This window comes from Dromiciops gliroides, chromosome 4 (genome assembly GCF_019393635.1).
Source record: "Dromiciops gliroides isolate mDroGli1 chromosome 4, mDroGli1.pri, whole genome shotgun sequence".
Taxonomy (NCBI): Eukaryota; Metazoa; Chordata; class Mammalia; order Microbiotheria; family Microbiotheriidae; genus Dromiciops; species Dromiciops gliroides.
The window spans coordinates 464,266,672-464,287,439 of NC_057864.1; the positions used below are offsets into that span (position 1 = coordinate 464,266,672).

Sequence of the window (20,768 nt, forward strand, 5' to 3'; positions counted from 1 at the left end):
GAAGCATTTACCCCAGACCCTGCCAGGCTCTGTCCTCTAATGGGGAATACAAAGGAGGAAAAGGGCAAAACTGTCCCTGCCCTCAGAGAGCTTCCACTCTGGCATCATATACACCCAAGATAAATCCCAAGTAGGTGGAACACTTTGGTGTTCATATCCCCAGCCCATAGTAGAGGGCCCAGCACACTGGATGGAGATTAATAAGTGTTTGTTCATTGATTGATTGAGTGCATTCCTTTGGAGGCTCACACCACACACATATATAACCCGATGAGAGGATTCTAGATAGCCTGATGTCCTTAGTCACTTGAGAAGCAGTTATTAAGCATTTCCTGTGTGCACAGTGCTAAGAGATGGGCCTTCAGAGAAAGGCAAAAGATAACCTCTGGCCCTGTAGCTTTAAAATTGCTTCCCTAAGTGCCTTGGTCTGGGCAGCCCTGGACTCCTGCTGCCAGTGATCTGAGCATTTTAGGATATTCACCTCCACCCCCATTTTCTCTCTTCTTGATTCCTCCCATGTCCCTTTTAGGAGTAAAGATATAGTTATCTAATCTCACTTGAACAACACTGGAGGTTTCAAAATTAATTCCTTTTGAAAACAAATTCATTCTCTCTGGCCCTGGCTCTGGCCAAATGAGCCCATGGGGTTTTCATTGTAACCTGATAAAGAGCGCTGGGGTGACCTGATCCCGTCTTGTTTTCTCATTGATGGCCACTGGAAGGGAAGCAGCACCCAGACCCTGGGACAGTAAGGACTGTCTAGGCAGGGACTCTTCTGGTGGAACTGTTGCAGACGGCTTTGTCCACTTGCCCCTCTTTCTAGAGAAGGGGGAGCTATGGTGTTAGGTGGCAGTGCGAGAGCTGAGTGAGGGGACTTGGGTTTCAATCCCACCTCCAGTGTTCTTGTCCTGTATGACCTTGGGTATGTCACTTTTCCTCTTTGGGCCTCAGTTTACTCATTTATAACAAAAGTAATGGCAAATATAGAAGACTTCAAGGTTTACAAATTGTTCTTACTTATTTATATTACTAAGAGCATATTATTTGATCCTCATGACAGCCCTGGGAGGTAGGTGCTATTACGAGGCCCCTTTACGGAGGAGGAAACTGAGACTTAAGGAGAAAAGTGACTTCCCCAAGGTCCTTCTGCCTCCCAAGCTGAGCACTCTTTCCCCTACACTAAAAGTCACCTCTCATCCATAAAATGAGGAGGAGAGCGTAGATGGTCTCCATGGATCCTGTGTCTCAGGGGACTGTCCTCCTGAAGTGAGGTGTGGTGAAATAAAGCGGCATAAAGTTGGAAGCCCCTGGAATGAAGCTAAGACTCGGGGCGGGGGGAGGGAGAGAATGTGTGTGTGTGTGTGTGTGTGTGTGTGTGTGTGTGTGTGTGTGTGTGTGTGTGTGTTGGGGGTGATAGAGCAGGGTCGGGATCATCTCTCTGGAAACCTCGAGTTTCAATTCAAGAAATCCATTTTCCCCAAAGCACCTACTATGTTCTGGGCGGTTGAACTCAGGTTAAGAGTCCCCTAGTCTAAGATGACTTCGAGGTTGTAAACTTGAGTGGGAGGATAGTTTTTCTCTCCATGGAAATAGAGACATGCAGGGGAGAAGGACATTGAGACAAGAAAATAAGGAATTACATTTTAGACTTTTTTTTTCCACTTAGTGAATGTTTATCGATTGATTAAACAATTTGTGTTCCAAGCTAGTTGCACAAGATGAAAAGAGGATATCTTGGTCAATAACTCTTTCCTTATGTGAGGCAATGTTTGGTTTGATTCAGATTACAAAAAAGAATTTCAGTTGAGTAGAATCACAAGGAAGTATCTCCATAGCATGAGGAATAAAGGGAAGAATACCTTTCTCAAGGAATATCCCAAGTCGTTGACTGTATTTGTTGATTTCCACACATTACATAGAAATCTTAAAGGTTTTTCTTGATTCCTGAGAAAGGCCACAATGGGAGATAAAATGGAAGGTGTCAATGATGGATGTTTGAAGGTACTGAAGCAAATGAAGGGGAATTCAGTGCTTTTTTTTCTCTAGAAGTATATTATTTCAATATATGAATGTCATGAATTCCAAGAAAAAGGAAACCATTGGACAGAAAAGTGAATGAGTGAGTGTCATGTGATGTAATCCATATATTTGATTTCTGGTGTCTCTCCATTTTTCCCCCATTCTATGAAGTTCACACGATGAATTTGCGTTCAGGTGGTGCATTTGGCAAAATAACAATAATTCCATTACAAGCAATTAGTTCCACAAAATTTATGTTCAGTAGTGTGGATTGAAAAGGAAAGTAGGGGGGCAGCTAGGTGGCACAGTGGATAAAGCACCAGCCCTGGATTCAGGAGGACCTGAGTTCAAATCCAGCCTCAGATACTTAACACTAGCTATGTGACCCTGGGCAAGTCACTTAACCCCAATTGCCCCCACCAAAAAAAAGAAAAGAAAAGAAAAGAAAAAGAAAAAAGAGAAATATTCTAAAAAAGAAAAGGAAAGTCGGCTCCTTGTGACTGCACTAACCCCAAATGAAGGTTCTGTTAGCAGTATCGTAATGTGTGTAATTAAAATAGTTGGAGATCCCTGCTCAGCCCATATCATTCCAACAAATGAATTTCTCTTCATTCCAAATAGCTCGCTGAGATTTCTTCTGCAGATAGCAATATGACAACACTAGAATACTGAAGAAATGTGCCAGATCTTGGATGAGTGTTACACAGCCATTTTGGACTTTTAAAGTTGGAAATGGAGGTGGGAAATCTGGGTGGAGTGGCTGGTGGGCAGCATAGGACTGGAGTTCTAGAGAGGGCTTGGGAATGGATCCATAGATGGGAGAATCTCTCGCCTTGAGCTGATGGAGTCCATGGGAGTTGAAGAGCTGCTTGAGGGGAGAAGAGGAGGAGGTCTCTAGGGACACAGTGTTGTGAGACTTTCACACTTATGAAGCAGGACCTGGGTAACGACCCTGCAGAAGAGATTAATACCAATCAAATAGACAAGAGAACTGGGAGACACTTCTTTACAGAAGGTGGGGGGGACTGTAGGGACGGAAACCATTGTGTGTAATGGCAGACTTTTTCAATAGGGTGGTTAGTGTTGCTGAACCTTTCTCCCCTCTTTTTTATTCTTTATTTACGGGATGGCTCTTTGGGAGAAGGCAGGCAGAGGGAGACTTGGGAAATAGGAGAATGTAAAAAGAAATCAGTGTGAATTTATTTCAATAAAGGAAGACTCAGGAGGAGCAGTGTCATGGAACCCAAGAGAGGAGAAAGGGTATCAAGGAAGAGTTGGTTGTCCCCAGCATCAGAAACTGTTGAGAAAGGCAGAGAGGTCGAGGGAGAGTGTTACAGAGAGAAGAACACTGGCTGCTCTGTGAGTGAGCTTGGGTCGTCACGTCCCCTGCCTTTTCTTCATTTGTAAAGCAGAGGAGTTGAAAGAGATGGCCTTTGAGGGGCCTTACTTCCATAGTCCTATGATCCTGTGCTTGCTGAGACGAGGTTGGCTTGGCACTTAAAAGTTGATAGCCAGCAAGGGAGAGAGACGTGGAAAGAGAGAAAAGGAGGGAGAAGACATGAGATGATGGGACCAGAGAGCCAGCTTGCAGGGGGTTGAGAAGTGAGTGAACGAAGGGTAGGCAGTATATAGATGTGTAGATGCCTCTTTCTAGGAGTTCAGCTATGAAAAGAATAGGTGAGACCCGGCTACTTGAGGAAGCAGCAAAATCAAGGAAAGGTTTTGTTAATGATGGGAGCGGGATCTAGCCAGCCAGGGAGAGCTAATCGGTAAAGATGTGGTAGATAAGAATAATAATCATTCATAGCTGTTGTGTTTACAGAGTACTTTACATCTGTTCCTTCTCTTGATAAATAGCTCGGTGGCTCAGAGGTGAGTGTTGGAATTGAAGTTAATTAGGAAGACCTGTGTTCACATCCTGACTGTGACACTTAACTAGCTGTGTGACCCTGGACAAGTCACTTCACCTCTGACTGCCTCGGTTTCCTCATATAAAATGGGAGTCACAATAATTCAAGGTTGCTCTGATGAAGAATATATGTAAAGTGCTTTGCAAACCTTAAAATGATATATAAATGTTAATAATAATAATGACAATAATAATGTTAGGTACTACAAGTATTTGGGATCAAGGGAATAAGTAGAAGGGCTAGGCTTGGTAACTAGAAAGATGTGTTCTTGGAGGTAGGAGGATCTTTGGGAAGGGGGACACTATATATAATGTCAGACTTTTTCAATATATTGATTAGTTTTGCTAAACTTCTTTCCCTCTTTAAAAAATTTTTGTTATGAGATAGTTTTTTAGGAGGAAAAAGAAGGGAGAGACGGGTTATGGCAGGAAATGTAAGTGATATAAAAGCAAAAGATATAGCCATTTTATTTGTTTAAAAAATGAACTGGCAGAAAATAATGTAATGGAAGCCAATAGAGGAGTGAGTTGGTTATGGCAAGTGGAAGGATGAGTTGTCAGGGGAGGTGGGAGCAGTAGGGTGAATCCATTAGTATGGAAGACTGCATATAATGCCAACTTTTTTCTTTTGTTTTTTCTAACTTTTTTCACCGTATTGATATGCTTTGTTGATTATTTTTTCTTTTTAAAAATTTACTTTAAGGGATGACTCTTGGAAGGGGAGGAGAAGGCACACAGGGGAAATCTAGGTTATCTAAAAACAAAAGATATAAATAAAATCTATTTTAAAAAAAGAAGGATGACTTCTTTCTCCAGGAAAGGAGAAGCAGTCAGGTGAGAATGTAGCAGGGTCATGACGTATGGAGCATGGGAGAAGACAGAGGAAGCCTAGGCCGTTATTGTCTCAGTCAAGTAGGGGGGAAGTTATCAGCTGGTAGACAGGGAGGTTTTAAGAAGGTTGGGAACAGCTGCAAATGAGAATGAGAGAGAGAGGGAGTGAGTCAGTCCATCATGGAAGAACAAAAGCTTGTTCCCCAAGACTGAGGGCCAGGTTTTGTAGGAGACTTGGTCTGTGGGCATGTCTACCTCCCTTCACACCCCTTGCTCCAGAAAGGGGGGGGGGGCTGGAGGAAGCACACCTTGCCACATCTGGTCAGTCAGAGGACACGGGCCAACAGAGGTATCTGGTAGAGTGAAGAATTCCTTTCTCCTTCCAGTGACCCTCCCTGCTCTCATTCCACAGGTGGCATGCAGGATTACAACTACATGTGGTCCAATTGTTTGGAGATCACTTTGGAGCTGTCCTGTTGCAAGTACCCACCCGCGTCTCAGCTTCGTCAGGAGTGGGAGAACAATCGGGAATCTCTGATCACATTTATTGAAAAGGTAAAATGCCCTTTCACCTTCTGGTCTCCTTATGGAAACAGATTTATCCTCAGTATATAAATACACACAGACATCTTTATCAGGTACTTCCTCCCGTCTCGCTTAAAGCTCTTGATGGCTGATTTCCAACTGAACAAGAATTCCCACTCTAACATTTGCTTGCAGACCTCCAGTGTGGGGGGTGGGTGGGGGGAACCCCTCCCCCCTGATGAGGAGGGGGAGCACTCCAGGCATGGGGCACAGAGAAAATGCCCGCAGTCAGGAGAGGGCGTGCCGACGTGTGGCTTGGCTTACGCAGCTTGGGAAAGCTCTTCCACTTAGTAGCATGGTCATGGTACAAGAGATACAGTACACCTAGCACAGAGCAGGGCTTCTTAAGCTTGTTCCACTCGCAACCCCTTTTCACCTGAGAAATTTTTATGCAACCCTGAGTATATAGGTATATAAAATAGGTACACAGAACCTTTTACTGTTGCCACGTTTTTCACCACCCCCACATTGTTACATGACTCCATATGGGGTTGCCACCCACAGTTGAAGAAGCTTTGGCATAGAGTTCCCAGCAGTGTTTATTCAGCAAACTTTTAACTGACCTTTGGTGATACTAAAGCCGTAAGGCCCATAAGAACAGAATGTCTCTTGTTTTTCTTTTTTCATTATTTATTTCCCAGACTGTTTCCCATGCTTCTTTCCAAGCACTTTAAAAGTTAATGGATTTGTCCCATTTGTCTTCCTCATTTTCTGGCCAGGAGGTAGTTTTCTTGTAAATGGCAGGTCTGACCCTAAGTCCTGTTGTCACTTTTTTGTTCTTACCTCAATTGAAGGACTTGGTCCCTCGTGGTGGAATGGGTAGCAACGTAATGAATTTGTATTTGTGACCATCTTTTGTATTAATATAATTTTCATTTCCAAATATATTCCTCCTCTCCTTTCTTATCTTGAGAGCCATCTCCTATAACAAAGACTGCAAAAGGAAGAGGAGGAGAAAAGGAGGGGGAAAGGAGTTATATACAAATATCCTAAATGTTGGATCCCTCATTGAGAACTGAATGGAACCCTCAGAGACCATTTCGTCCCACTCCCTCATTTTACAGATGAGGAAACTGAGGCAAAGAAGGTTCAGTTACTTGTCCAGGGTCACACAGCTAGGAAGTATCTGAGGCCATGTTTGAACTCAGGTCTTCCTGACTCTAGACCTGGTACGTTATCTATTGCACCACCTAGGGTCTTTGGATTAGGGTTACTTATAGCATTTTCAGCTTGTGTCTTATAGAAAGTCCACCATTTTAGATGTTATTGGTGGAAAAAGGGATTTCAGAAAAGCAGATAGACCTGTAGTCTTGTCTTCCAATTTGATGCAGTAGGCATTGATTAAGGGCTCTCTGTGTCAGGCACTGTACTGGGGACAGAAAACGAAACGGTCTTGACTCTTAAAGAGCTTATTGTGGGGTGGGAGGATGAGGAGAAAACTGGGATGAAGAGATTTAAGTCACTTGCTTCTAGTCCATAGCTTGGGTCACAGGATAGATTTTGAACCCCACTCTTCCTGACATCTAGGAGGAGATTGTCCACTGTGCCAGATGTCTTTCTGACACAGAAGATTGAAGGCAGAAGAATTTAATTTAAATTTAAAGAATCTGAAATGTGCATGTATATGTATTTACATTTTATTTGAAATGCAGGTATTGAATAGATTTTTAAGGAGACCATGACTCATTTTAGAAATTCATAGCCTTCAGACACTAGCTGTGTGACCCTGGGTAAGTCATTTGACCTCTATTGCCTCCCTCCTGGAAGGAAGGAAGGAAGGAAGGGAGGCCCTTGTAGATTTGGAGCCAGAAAGGACCTTAGAAGTTCTCTAGTCCAGCCCTTTCATTTTTCAGATGAGGAACCCCCGATGTGGCAGAGTCAGGATTTGAACTCATGATGCAGCATCCAGGCCTCTTTTCACCCTGCACCATACACACACAGCCTCGGTAGCAGCCTGGTGATCAGGGGAGGTTCAGCGTCCTTGTTCTTGTGTTCTCTCAGGTTCACATTGGAGTTAGAGGGTTTGTAAAAGATTCCACATCGGGCTCTGGCTTGGAAAACGCAACCATCTCAGTGGCTGGCATCAGCCACAACATCACGAGCAGCAAAGGTGGTGAATTCTACAGACTGCTCGTCCGTGGGACTTACAACATCACGGCGGTCTCCATTGGGTAAGACAGCCTAGCTCTGAGCCAAAAAAATCCCCGTAAATTGTTGGGCTTCCTCTTCTGTGCCTTGACCACCAGATGCCTGGAAAATGTGCCCTGTGTTGGCTGTGTCTGGCCTTCTCATGCCTCAGTGTAGGATTATTCTGCCCCCCCCCCCCACCTTGTGAGTGAGGAATTCCTGCCCACATCTTTTCTTAATAGAAGGGCCAGCTAGAATAGCATCCCTAGCTTCCTTCAGGACATGATTCAGGTGTCTCCTAGGTGAGATCTTTCCTAATCCCCGGGGCCCCCCCCCGCCGTTGGAAGTACTCCCTCCTCCCCTGAAATGAATTGCTATTTGCTTTGGACAGTATCTGTTTTGTGTTGACTGACCTCGGCTGTCCCTGTTGCCCTCCAAGACCCAGCACAGGGTTTGGTCCATTGTTGGCCCTTTTGAAAATGCTGGTTGGATGTAATGGAATTTTAGTGGCAGACTTGTGAGAAAGGATGGGTTTGAAACGCTTAAAAATAGCGACAGCCAGCCGGAGTCATCACTTCAGCGGTGGTGGCAGCCTGCGGAGTGTGGAGGGTGCTGGGCGGCAGGCTGCTTGGCAGAGCTGCCATCTGCTTTCTCTTATGTGAAATGAAAAATCTCCCCCTTGGCTGGAAATGCTTCTGGAAGCTTCCTTTGGTCAGGATTTTCTTAAAAATCCTCAGTTTCATCTCGAGCCTCCTTCTCCCTTGGTAACAGTAGTGGGGCTGACAGTATGATGAAGGGACCACAAAGGATTGGCAGAAACCTGAAACCTGCCCAGTCTTGGTCACTTGTCTGGTCATCCTGAACACACGGTTTAGGGAAAAAAGAAGGAAGGAAGGGGGAAGGGAGGGATTGGAGGGAGAGAAAGAAATGGGGAAGGAGGAAAGAGAAAGAAAGACAGGGAAGAAAACACTTACTATGTGCCAGGCACTGTGCTCACCGCTTTACCTGGATTATCTCATTTGATCCTCACAACAAACCTGGGAGGTAGATGCTGTAATTATTCCCATTTTACAATTGAGGAAACTGAGGCAGATAGCTCTTGTCTGAGGCTGGATTTGAATTCAGGTCTTCCTGACTCCAGGCCTAATACATAGGATCGCCAAGGAAGATGATTAGATTGAAATGTGGTTCTCAGGATATTTTTAAAAAATCAAAAACAAATTTGAATGCACCAGAAGCAAGATCGTGTCACCCGATCACAGAGGTTCCATCATCCTTATTCTCATATCTCCCAGGTACATGCCGATGACAGTCAGTAACATAGTGGTTCAGGAAGGCTCGGCCACGGAGCTGAACTTCCTGCTCCAGCCCACGGTGATCCTCTCTGAGGAGCCACAGACACCAGTGCCCAGTGTAGCCCCGACTCCAGACGCCCCCGAGGCTCCTGCCTCCCACCAGCCGATCCAGCCCCAGGACTTTCACCACCACCATTTCCCTGACATGGAGATTTTCTTGAGGAGGTTTGCCAACGAGTACCCCAACATCACCCGCCTGTATTCGTTGGGGAAATCTGTCGAGTCGAGGGAGCTTTATGTGATGGAGATATCAGATAATCCAGGTGTCCATGAACCAGGTAAGAGGCTTGGCTTTGGAAATCATGGGTCTGAGAAGCTGGAAGGGGCTGTCCAGCCCAACACCCTCATTTTACAGATAAGGAAACTGAGGCCCACAGAAGTTAATGACCACTCAAGATCACACATGTGGTAAGTGCCAGAGGCAGGATTTGAACCCAGCTTCTTTGGCTTCCACAGGCATAGCTATTTCCACTGTGCTACTCAGTCTTTGAAAAGGACCCCCCTCCCCAGTAGCTGCTGAGTATTGCTTTGACTGGTCCATAAAGATCTCCTGGTAGTCTGTATACCACATGGGAGACAGTGGGGCTGAGCGAGGAGTGTCAGCCTCAGACTTTAAGAAGGCTAAGTTTCAGGTCCCCCTGCTGATGTATCCTGGCTTTGTGACCCTGGACGAGTCACAGGGAAAGTGCTGACCTCCATTGTTAGAGGGAGTCTTTCCTAGGAGCCCCATTCACAGTGCAAGTATAGGACTGCCACCACCCCCCAAAGTCTTTGTGTATCTGCTTGTCTGTCTCTGCTTTTCTGTATCTATGTATCCATCTCTGTTCACCTCCGTCCCTCTCCCTGCTTTATTTGTCTTTATTTGTTGACATCTCTGTATGTGTCTCCATATTTCACCATGTCGGTATCGCTAATTTTGTATATATCATACATATGATGCATATGTTATCGTCCATATGCTGCATGTCTCCGGTCATTGCTTATGGGGGCTCACTTATGTTCTGCGCGCACACTGGAGATGGAGCACATCAAATAGGCAATGTGTGTTATTGAGTGGCTTCCCTCCAGCCAAAAAAGTGGCTACTTTCTCTCTGCTCCATCACATGGCTGCTGTCTATAAATACCTATGTTATATCTGTGTCTATGTACAGTGTCTCTAGCTATGCTATTTTATGTATACACACACGCGTGCATGCACCCACATTACTGGGGCAGAGAGAAGGGATGCAGGCTTTCTTCTGACTGGGGAGAAGAAAACGCCCTTAATGCTCACTGGAGTATAATTTAATATGCTACATCTCCCTAGGGTGAAATTAGATTTTTATGACCAAAGATGAGTTTTGTTGTTCCATGTGGAATGTGTGGTGAGGCTGCTTACCACGGCAAGACTGTTTTATGGGGAGATGAGTATTTCTTTTTCTTGGTAAAGAATAAAAATCATAGAATCGCCTTGTGTGAAATTATTACTTTGTCCCTCACCCTATCACTACCTGCTTAATAAAATTTTGGAGAATGACAGTGTTAATTTTTTTTAACATTTAAGATGACTAGGAGCATTGGACAATTCTTTAATTCTCTCAACACTGCACTTTTTTTTTAAAGTTTTTTTTTTGGTTGGGCAATGAGGGTTAAGTGACTTGCCCAAGGTCATACAGCTAGTAAGTGTCAAGTGTCTAAGGCTGGATCTGAACTCAGGTCCTCTTGAATCCAGGGCCAGTGCTTTATCTACTGTGCCACCTAGCTGCCCCAACTCTTTAATTTGCAAGAGCTAGTAAAAACCAATTCATGTGCTAATATTGCACTTTTGGTCTCCAGGTGAGCCAGAATTTAAATACATTGGGAATATGCACGGGAATGAAGTTGTGGGCAGGGAGCTGCTGCTGAACCTCATAGAATTCCTTTGCAAGAACTTTGGGACGGACCCTGAGGTGACTGAGCTTATCCGGAACACCAGAATCCACCTGATGCCCTCCATGAACCCTGACGGCTATGAGAAGTCTCTGGAAGGTAATGGGTGTGTGTGTGTGTGTGTGTGTGTGTGTGTGTGTGTGTGTGTGTGTACACTGGTTGGATACCCCCTTTCATCCCTTGTGTTCCTGCCTGTTTCATCCTTTCAAATGGCTATTGACCCTATGCTTCAGGGGAATAGACTTTTCTCACCTGCCTAATGGGTGGTTCATCTTCCAGTTGCATCCAGATGGGCTTTTCTACTCTGCTGATGCTTGTTTAAAGGTGTCCTTGGAGGACGTGTTTCTCCCAAAGACTTTTGAACCTGCTCAACTTTCCTGCTATACACACACACACACACACACACACACACACACACACACACACTATGTTACATATATTTTTTCCCCAGATTTCTCTGAGGCCGTCCCTTTCATCATTTCTTATGACGCAATGATATTCTATCACACGTATTTCCATAATTGATTCTGCCATTCCCCGATTGACAGGTGCCTCTTTAGTTCCCGGTTCTTTGCTGCCACAGAAAAGAGCCGCTATAAATATGTTTGTTTGCACAGGCGTCCTTTTCCTCTTTCTTTGCTCTCTTTGGGGGATGGGCTTGCTCTGACTGCCCTTCTTGCCAGGCTTGTCTTACAGTGTGTAGGTTGAGAACGGTTTGTCCCCAATGACCACGCGAATGATGAGATGTCATCTCAAGCCAGTGACTGTGTGGCTGTGGTGGTCTGTTTGGATTATTTCTAATTAAGCAATAGTTTATTATAACCTGCATAACTGGATTTCTTTGCCCTTTAAAGTGTGAGCCAAGGAGACGAGGCTGTTGGATCACAGATTTAGTGCTGGAAGGGACCTTAGAGGCTGACTTCCCCAGTCTTGGAAAGTTCCCTGTAGCATTCTCCTGATGCCCCTGTCTGTGGATGGCAGTGACTTGTTTGTATACTGCAAAGCCTCCTCAGGGAAATCCCCAGAAGTGCAAAAGTGATTCGTCCAGGGGTCCCCAATGATGCCAAGGAACGAGAGCTAGGTTCCAAGTCTGTGGACCTGGGTGTAAAGCCCACCTTGGCCTCATCCTCAGTGTCCTCAGGCACATCCCTTTGCCCCCTCCCAGTTCCCTCATCTGTAAAATGGGGGAGGGGGTCGGCCAGATGATTGCTTAGTTCCCTTTCAGCTGTAAATCTTTGATCAGTCTAATCAGGAGAGACTTCAGATGGAATCACTGTAGAGACCTGACTTTAGGTTCCTTATCTCTCAGATGGGGAACTGGGTAATTCTAGTATATGCCTCATAAAGTCATGATAAGGATCAGGTGAGATAATCTGCCTAAAAGTGCTTTTGTAATCCATAAAGCTCTCAACAAATATCTGATGTGATCATTATCTACTCTAGAAAAGTAAAATGAATACCCAAACATGTATTGCTCAGACCCATTAAATGAGTTCATTAGTAGGTATCTGGTGCTACAGATGGACAGTGAGGAGGAGGAAGGAATTGAGGATAGCAGGTGGGCAGGGGAGAACGGAGGAGTCAGTGAGGGTCTGGCTAGATCACATTTGGGAAATTAATTACATGGGGATTAAAAAATTTTTTTGCTAGCATGTTTTGTTTTTATGCACATTTCAGTTACCCATTTCCTTACCCAGGTCATCCCTTATTAAAAAAAGACTTGTTTTTTGTTTGTTTGTTTGTTTTTTTAGTGAGGCAATTGGGGTTAAGTGACTTGCCCAGGGTCACACAGCTAGTAAGTGTTATGTGTCTGAGGCCGGATTTGAACTCAGGTACTCCTGACTCCAGGGCCGGTGTTCTATCCATTGCGCCACCTAGCTGCCCCTAAGACTTGTTTTTTTAATGGAAAATGGAAACTTTTTTTAATGGAGAATACTGACATCAGTATTCTACCAGTCTGGCTGACAGACATGGGGGGCACCATGATCTCAGAATGAAAATAAAATCCCAAAGCAAGATAAATGGTAAGTGGAGGTGGGCTGCAGCTGGTCCTGGGGGAAGGAGTCGACTTGAGCATGAGAATTCATGTATAAGAGTTATTATCAAGGACAAATGGGGGCAGCCAGGAAAAGGGGTAGCTAGGCTGGTCAGGAAGGGAGAATAGGAAAGAACATAAATAAGTAAATTATTACAGCTATAATGGCTGATATTTATAAAGCACAGTAAGATTCGCCATGTATTATACATATATTATCTCATTCATTCCATCTTCACAATAACCATTTGAGGTTAGGTGCCATTATTATCCCCCTTTTACAAATGAGAAGACTGAAAGTGACTCCCTTTCAGTTGAGAGGGAGTAGCTCAATTTCCCACAAGGTTAAACTTTTGAGTTTTCAACCAAGCTTCAGCCTGGGTTAAGTGACTTACCCAGGGTCACACAGGGAGGAAGTGTCTGTGTACCATACCACCTGCATCTGCCTCACTCTTGAGTCTATCAAGTACCACCAGATGCTGAAAGAAACCAGACAAAGGCCCCCTTTGCTTTGGGAAGATCCCCAATGAGTATTTATGGGGAAATATGAGTGAGACATCCATCCAATGCAGAGGGTAGTGGTAAACCTGGTGATGTTTAAAAAAAAGAAAAGCACTTGACACTTACTAGCTGTGTGACCCTGGGCAAGTCACTTAACCCCAATTGCCTCACTAAAAAAAAAAAAGAAAAGGGAAAAAATCTTTCTCTTCCTGCTCATTCAGTGAAGCCAGATTTGGTCTAACTTCCCTTTTGCCTTCTCAGAGGGAGCACTGTGTGTTTTAAGTTGGTCACAAGCTCCTGTCCCAACTCTGGCTTTGTTGTTGCCCCCTAGGAGACTCCACTGGCGTGGTTGGCCGAAACAATAGCAACAACTTCGATCTGAACCGGAATTTCCCAGACCAGTTCTTCCAGATCACGGACCCAGTGCAGCCTGAGACCACGGCCGTCATGAGCTGGCTGAAGACCTACCCGTTTGTGCTGTCTGCTAACCTGCATGGAGGTATGCACAGTCAGCTGGCTGGAAGGGGCGTGATGCTGGAAAGGCCCTGTGAGCTTCTGGCTTTGCCTCATCTCCATCCAGGCCTTTTATTTTTTCCTTTTCTCACATTTGGAGTATCCAGATATTGCTGCCATCGTGGCAGACAAGACAGTGCCTGTGTTTTCCTTTCTTTTAGATGAGTTGAGGCTGTAGTGTTGTCATTTCTTTCATCTAAATCCTTTGTGTATTTATTGTATTGGGGGGCGTGTCACATATTTGTGTCTCTGTGCCCCCCTACCCCCCCCCCCCCCGGCCAAATTAGACTTATAGCTTTGGAGTTGGTGGGAACTCTGACTGGATATCTAGTCCAACCCCATTGTTTGACAGATAAGGAAACTGAGGCGCAGCAAGATGAAGTGGCTGGCTCAAGGTCAGATTGGTAGTAAGCATCTGAGGTGGGATTTGAATCCAGATCTCTCACTCCAGAGCCAGGGCTCTTTCCAGCGTCCTGTGCCATGTGTCTCATTGCTGCCACTAGCTCATCAGTCTGTGAACGCTGTTATTCACCTTAGCATACGCCGTAGCATCCAGCAGGATTTTGGCCATAAGAGGGGCCAAGTCAATATTTGATGAAGAATTGAACTATCCATGAAGTGCCAGAGTTACAAATGCAAGGAAACACAGTCCTGCCTCCAGGGCGTTCACATTCTGATAGGGAAATGGGGTACAGGGAAAGAAAGGAGGCTGGCTGTGGGGAATGGAGGAGCATGACTGGGGCCCTCGTCAGATGTCCAAGGGACTGACCACTCAGAGGATCTGGCCTTAGGGCGGGGGTATCTGGGGGTGACAGGGCTGCTGGCAAGATGGCAGAGAAGGCCTCTAGGTATAGACCCGACAGGCACCTTGGAGGCCATCCAGTCCAACTGCCACATTTTACAGGCCCCCAGAGGGGAAGCTCCTTGCCCAGAGTCAGGCAGGTAACCTGCCTCCGAGATGGGATTTGAACCCAGGGCTTTTGTACAGATTTGATTGTAACCCTCTTGTCCTCCTGACATTTTCCTGATTAGTCCCCCATCTGCTCCTCCACTCAATTGTACATTCCACTAGGGCAGGGCCTCTGTTTTAATCATGGCAGCGTTGACATCACCGTACCCTTATTTCTTGCCTCTCTCCTCCCCTGCTCGATTGAACAAGGTGAAAAGATCCCCAGATTTAGAGTCATGGGAGCTGGATTCAAATCCTAGTTACCCTAGGCCGCTCCACAAACTGGGGGGCATCATGTCTTTCATTTTTATCCCTACTGCACATAGTGGCAGATGAAAGTGAAGAGGGTGTTACTAATAAAATCACACAAATGCTTGAAGTCACAAAAATGAAAGGTGTGGGTGTTGAAGATTGATGGCATATTATTATTATTATTAAGCAGTATTATTATATTAGCATATATTATAATATCAGTGTATGTTATATTATTAAGCAGTATCATTATTATATTAGTATATATTAAGCAGTATTCTTAAGCTTATTAAGCAGTATTATTATCAGTGTTTTAGTATATATTGTTATTAAACAGTATTATTAGTATGTTATATTATTATTAAGTAGCATTCCTAAGCTTATTATTATTAAATAGTATTATCATTATAGTAGCGCATATTATCTTATTAAACAGTATTGCTAGTATAGGTTATATTATTAAGTAGTATTCTCTTTTTTTTTTTGGTGGGGCAGTGGGAGTTAAATGACTTGCCTAGGGTCACACAGCTAGTAAGTGTCAAGTGTCTGAGGCCGGATTTGAACTCAGGTCCTCCTGAATCCAGGGTCGGTGCTTTATCCACTGCGCCACCTAGCTGCCCCATTAAGTAGTATTCTTAAGCTTATTAAGCAGTATTGTCATATCATAATTATATTAGTATTATATGTCAGTAAATATTATATTACTATGTGTTGTATATTATTGGTATATTATTATTATTAAGCAGCTTTATTCTTCTAAGCTTATCCTTAAATCTAAGGAGTCCCAGGTCCCCCAGATAGGAAATAGTATGAGAAGAGGAGGAGGAGGAGGAGGAGGAGGAGGAAGGCTTTCAAAATAAGTTGGTCAGTAGAAGGCAGGGCATTAACTGTCTAGAGAGAAGACACAGGTTGGGAGAAGATCTGACCTATTAGGCCCCAGGGAACTTTGAAACATGCAAGCACATTTTGTGGAGCTGAAGTTGTTGAGGTCCCAAGAATTGCTGCAGCTCATGAGAGTCTTGGGCAGCCAGTGAGGGAGAAATCCCAGTGCTCTCATCATGGAGATGCTGTTTCCAGGATTGTTTTTAAGATACTCTCCATGTACAAGTGAATAAACACAACTGGGTGCCAGGCAGTGGGCTGCAGCCCTGATGTTCTCAAGGAGAGACAGCCCCTGTCCTGAGCTTGGAGTCTAGACAGGAGGCCTCTCATTGAGGGGAGAGCCGTGCCCGTGAAGGGAAGTTCTGTCCTGCCCAGGGGGAGAGCTGGGAGCAGGGGTTCGAGATGGACAGGCCCTTCCAGGAAGCATGGAGAGGGAGTGAGCCTTCCTTAGGGTCCCGTGTTAGGGGGCCGTGGACTTTTCCTTGGTCTTGAGGATACTCCCACCCTCCTTCCAGTAGGGTTTGGTGGCCCTTCCCCCTCTGAGTTTTTGTGGTCTGTGAGAGCCTCGCACTCTTATCCTTTTGCTGACTCCATCTAGCATTTATTAAGTGCCCCATGTGCCGGGCACTGTGGTAGCACCGGCTGGAGCTTTGCTCCAGGTTGTCTTTACTGTGTGGTCTGGCTCATGGTGCGTGTTCGTGACCTTGACCGTATCAAATCCAACAACTCTGGGAGTGCTGCTGCTGGTTGTCCGTGCCTCTGACTTCCCGGAATGACCTTCCTCAGGAACGGTGGCACCATGGCTATGGGATGGCCTCTGGTGGGTGGGGGACAGTCAGTCATGCCTCAGCTCGAGTCCATTCATTTTCTGGTGTTCCCCGTAGGTTCTTTGGTTGTGAACTACCCGTATGATGATGATGAGCAAGGAGTTACCTCCTACAGCAAATCTCCAGATGATGCTGTGTTCCAACATCTGGCCCTTTCTTACTCCAAGGTAGGCTTCCATTGAAAGAGAACAGATGCTATAGATTTTTTTTTTTGGTGAATTTAAAAAATTTATTTTAAAATGAGAAAAGGAAAAAAAAAAACCTTTGCCATGTACCCAGTAGAACATAAGGGAGGATTCAATATAAAACAATAAATCTCCATTCCAGAAAAACCTACTTAGTAAACAATCTGCCTCGTTTTCAAAGCTGCCCAGCTTTTCTGTGCTTCCTTGTTGGTTTTCTTTTGTTCTCTGCTTTGTGCTTTTTACTTTATTTTTCCCCTGCCCTCAAGAAGGCTATAATGTGTGTGTGTGTATGCATACAAAAATGTAAAACCATATTGTGCTTATTTCTACCTGTCATTTGCTTCTCTGAAGATGGAAAGCATCTTCCTTCATAAATCCAAGTCTTCCCAGATTTTTCTAGACCAACCAGCTCATCATTTCCCACATCACAGGAATATTCCACCCCAATCACATCCTGTCTGAGAGACCGTATATGATTTTCTGCATTTCTTCTACTCTTGGCTGCATAGGTTTTATTTATGCAGGAAATTTTTAGTTTAAAATAATAGAAATTATGCATTTTATACTCCAACAAAGCTCTCGCCTTATAACATAGTTTATGGTCTGATACTGTTGAATCTACTTCCTTTATATCTTTTTTTCCTGATTTCTTTGAAGTTCCTGATCTTTTGTTCTTCTAAATTGTAATGATTGGAATGATGCCACCTACTGGAGACTTACTATAGGAAAGCTCCACCATGAGGAGAATGCCTCAGAGGGCAAGGCCATATGGCTTTTCCTTGGCATCAGGAAGTGACGTTTGCTCATGGGTACTGTCTATCAAGGCTACCAGCCAATCAACTTGAGGAGCCTACTACTTTCTGGGAGGAGACAGGAAGGAGGAAAGAGGGCCTGCGCGGAGAGCTCTGTCTCTTTTGGGTTCCTGACTTGATGGTGGTGGTGGCGACAGAGGACTTCACAGGAAATTTGAGGAAAGATAGGAATGCCAGGCTGTTGGAATTCTGTTCTCAATCTTTCTCTTTCTATCTTTCAATAAACCCTTAAAAACCTAAACTTGTTTTATCAATGATTTTAGCCAGTTTCCCCCCAAAACTGGGGGAACAGATTAGAACCCACATTTAGAATCTTAAATTACACAAAATGAATTTTGTTGTCATTTTTTCTAACTCAGTAAAATAATTTTTTTAGTAATTTGATTGGGATGAATGACTGCATAAATAGACTAGTTAGGTAAAATTGTCATTTAAAAAATTATATTGGGGGCAGCTAGGTGGCGCAGTGGATAGAGCACCAGCCCTGGATTCAGGAGGATCTGAGTTCAAATCCGGCCTCAGATGCTTGACACTTACTAGCTGTGTGACCCTGGGCAAGTCACTTAACCCCAATTGCCTCACCAAAAAAATAAAATAAAATAAAAATTATATTGGCTTTACCTACCCATGAACAATAAATATTACTTCAATTATTTGGATCTGAGTTTGTATAAAAAGTGCTTTATGTTTAGTTTTCCACGTCTGTTTTGGCTGGTAGATGCTCAGGTATTTTATACTGTCTTGTTATTTTGAGTGGTCTAAAACAATACTGAATACTATTGCTGATGCATAGTATAGGTTCTCTTTTTCTCCTTTGATTAAATCCATTAGATGCTATAGGATTTAATCCCCAATTTTTGGAAACTTGTGTCCTGTTTCAAAAGTCACAGGGTCATAATTCTGGGCCTCAGAGGCCCCCAGGCTGAGCCCTTCATTTCATAGATGAGGCTCAGAGGGGGGTCTGACTTCTGAGGTCATACAGGTCAGAAGGGGCAGCACCAGGGTGGAACCCATGAAATCTGCCCCTCAATTCAGTGCTTCCCCTCCCCCCAACCCGTGGTCTGCTGCCTCTGGGTCATTTAGGAGCAATGCCAAGCCAAGAGCTCCTTTCCACAGGTCACGAGTTTGCTCATCAAATGTTTTTTATTTCTTCCAGGAAAACTCTGAGATGTATCAGGGCAGCTCCTGCAGGGACATGTATCCTGATGAGCATTTCTCCCACGGGATAACCAACGGAGCAAACTGGTACAGTGTCCCAGGTACAGACCTCCCGAATAATCTCCATAATTCATCATTTTCAGCAATAGCTTTTTGCAGTTTGCAAAGCACTTCAGGTGCACCATCTCATCCCTGATTTACAGAATTGAATTCATCCTGAGAGTTTACATGGAAGGTCTGTGTCCCCCGCATGAAGGATGCCCTGGAGCTGCTGGGATGGAGGGTCAGTCATGTACCTTCTTCAGGGTAGCTGGTTCTAATGTTTCTGACTCTCTTCCTCAGGCGGGATGCAAGACTGGAACTATCTGAACACAAACTGCTTTGAAGTGACGATCGAATTAAGTTGTATAAAATACCCGTACGAGAAGGATTTGCCCAAGTATTGGGAGCAGAATCGCAGGTCTCTGATCCAGTTCATGAAGCAGGTGTGTACTTAAGAGCCTGAAGGCTGACATTTCCCCAGTGAACGTCATTTTTAGGTGTTTTACGGAGGGTTCCTTCCTTATTACCAAAATGAGCCTAACTTATAACTTCCTCTCTCATTGACCAAATAGTTTTCTTTGGTTTCAGTTTAATTCAGAACATATTTATTAAGCACCGTCTGTATCTAAGGCACTGTGCCAGACTCTGGGTGCACAAAGACAGAAACAAAACATTCCCTGCCCTCAGGGAGCTTCTGTTCAACTTGCCTTCTTCCATCGGACCATGTGATGGAAGGCTCTGTTTTTCTTTTTTCTTTTCTTTTCTTTTTTTTTTTTAGTGAGGCAATTGGGGTTAAGTGACTTGCCCAAGGTCACACAGCTAGTAAGTGTCAAGTGTCTGAGGCCAGATTTGAACTCAGGTCCTCCTGACTCCAGGGCCGGTGCTCTATCCACTGTACCACCTAGCTGCCCTATGGAAGGCTCTGTTTTAAAAGTTCAGGATGACAATGACGATTCAAATAAAGCTGGTTTTTGTAATAGCCCTTATGGCAAACGTATTGTCCCCTCAGTAGTTGACAAAGAGTATAAACACCCAACAGTATATGCCACGGTAAGAACCACAGGAGGAAAGATGGTGTTGTCCTGGACCCCCACTAGTGACCACCCCAGCAGAATGCCCTGGAGAAAGGGTCCAAGGAAAAGCCCTGGGAAAGGACAGTGACATCCAGGTCCTTGGTAGAAAACCGAAATACCCTTTTGCCCACTTAGAGGCAACAGCAACAGAAAGGGACTCCACAGGATGGAATCAGGAAAACAAAATTGCATCAGATTCTAGATTCCTTTAAACTTAACTTTGAAAACAGAAGCCCAAAGGTTAAGGCATGAGAAGGAGTCAGAGCAACAAGAGCAAGTAATTCAACCTCAATCAAAAACTTTACTTGAGAGGCTTGAGAATGCCCCCCCCCCGCCCCCCGCCCAAATGCAGCGGAGAGAAAGATTTGGAAGGAAAAAGAAACAGAAGATTTCTTTTTTGCAACAAACATTTATTTTATTTCTTCCAGTTACATGTAAGGATAGTTTTCAACATTCATTTTCATAAGATTTAGAGTTCCAAATTTTTCTCCCTCCTTCCCTTTGCTCCCCCCTCCACAAGATAGCAACCAATCTGATATAGGTTATATATGTACAATCCTCAAGTACTCTTTTTTTTTTTAGTCTGTGTTCAGTCAATATCAGTTCCTTCTCTGGAAGTGGATAGTCTGCTTTATCATCAGCCCTCTGGGATTGTCTTGGATCATTGCAGTGCTGAGAGTAGTCAAGTCATTCACAGTTGCTCACAGAACAATACTGCTGTCACTGTGTACAATGTCCTCCGGGTTCTCCTCACTTCACTATACATCAGTTCATAGGAGTCTTTCCAGGTTTTTCTGAAATCATC

At 44.4% G+C, this 20,768-nt stretch overlaps 1 protein-coding gene across 1 annotated transcript in view; it reads left to right on the top strand.

Moving 5' to 3' along the window:
* The window catches only part of CPD (carboxypeptidase D), a 67,945-nt gene that overhangs the window by 27,460 nt on the left and 19,717 nt on the right, over window positions 1-20,768 (top strand). Inside the window, exons 3-10 of the mRNA XM_043963120.1 lie at window positions 5,172-5,314; window positions 7,346-7,515; window positions 8,767-9,104; window positions 10,642-10,833; window positions 13,602-13,769; window positions 16,751-16,860; window positions 18,847-18,949; window positions 19,191-19,333. Of these exons, the coding sequence (XP_043819055.1) occupies window positions 5,172-5,314; window positions 7,346-7,515; window positions 8,767-9,104; window positions 10,642-10,833; window positions 13,602-13,769; window positions 16,751-16,860; window positions 18,847-18,949; window positions 19,191-19,333 (1,367 nt within the window). The remainder of the gene's footprint in view (window positions 1-5,171; window positions 5,315-7,345; window positions 7,516-8,766; window positions 9,105-10,641; window positions 10,834-13,601; window positions 13,770-16,750; window positions 16,861-18,846; window positions 18,950-19,190; window positions 19,334-20,768) is intronic.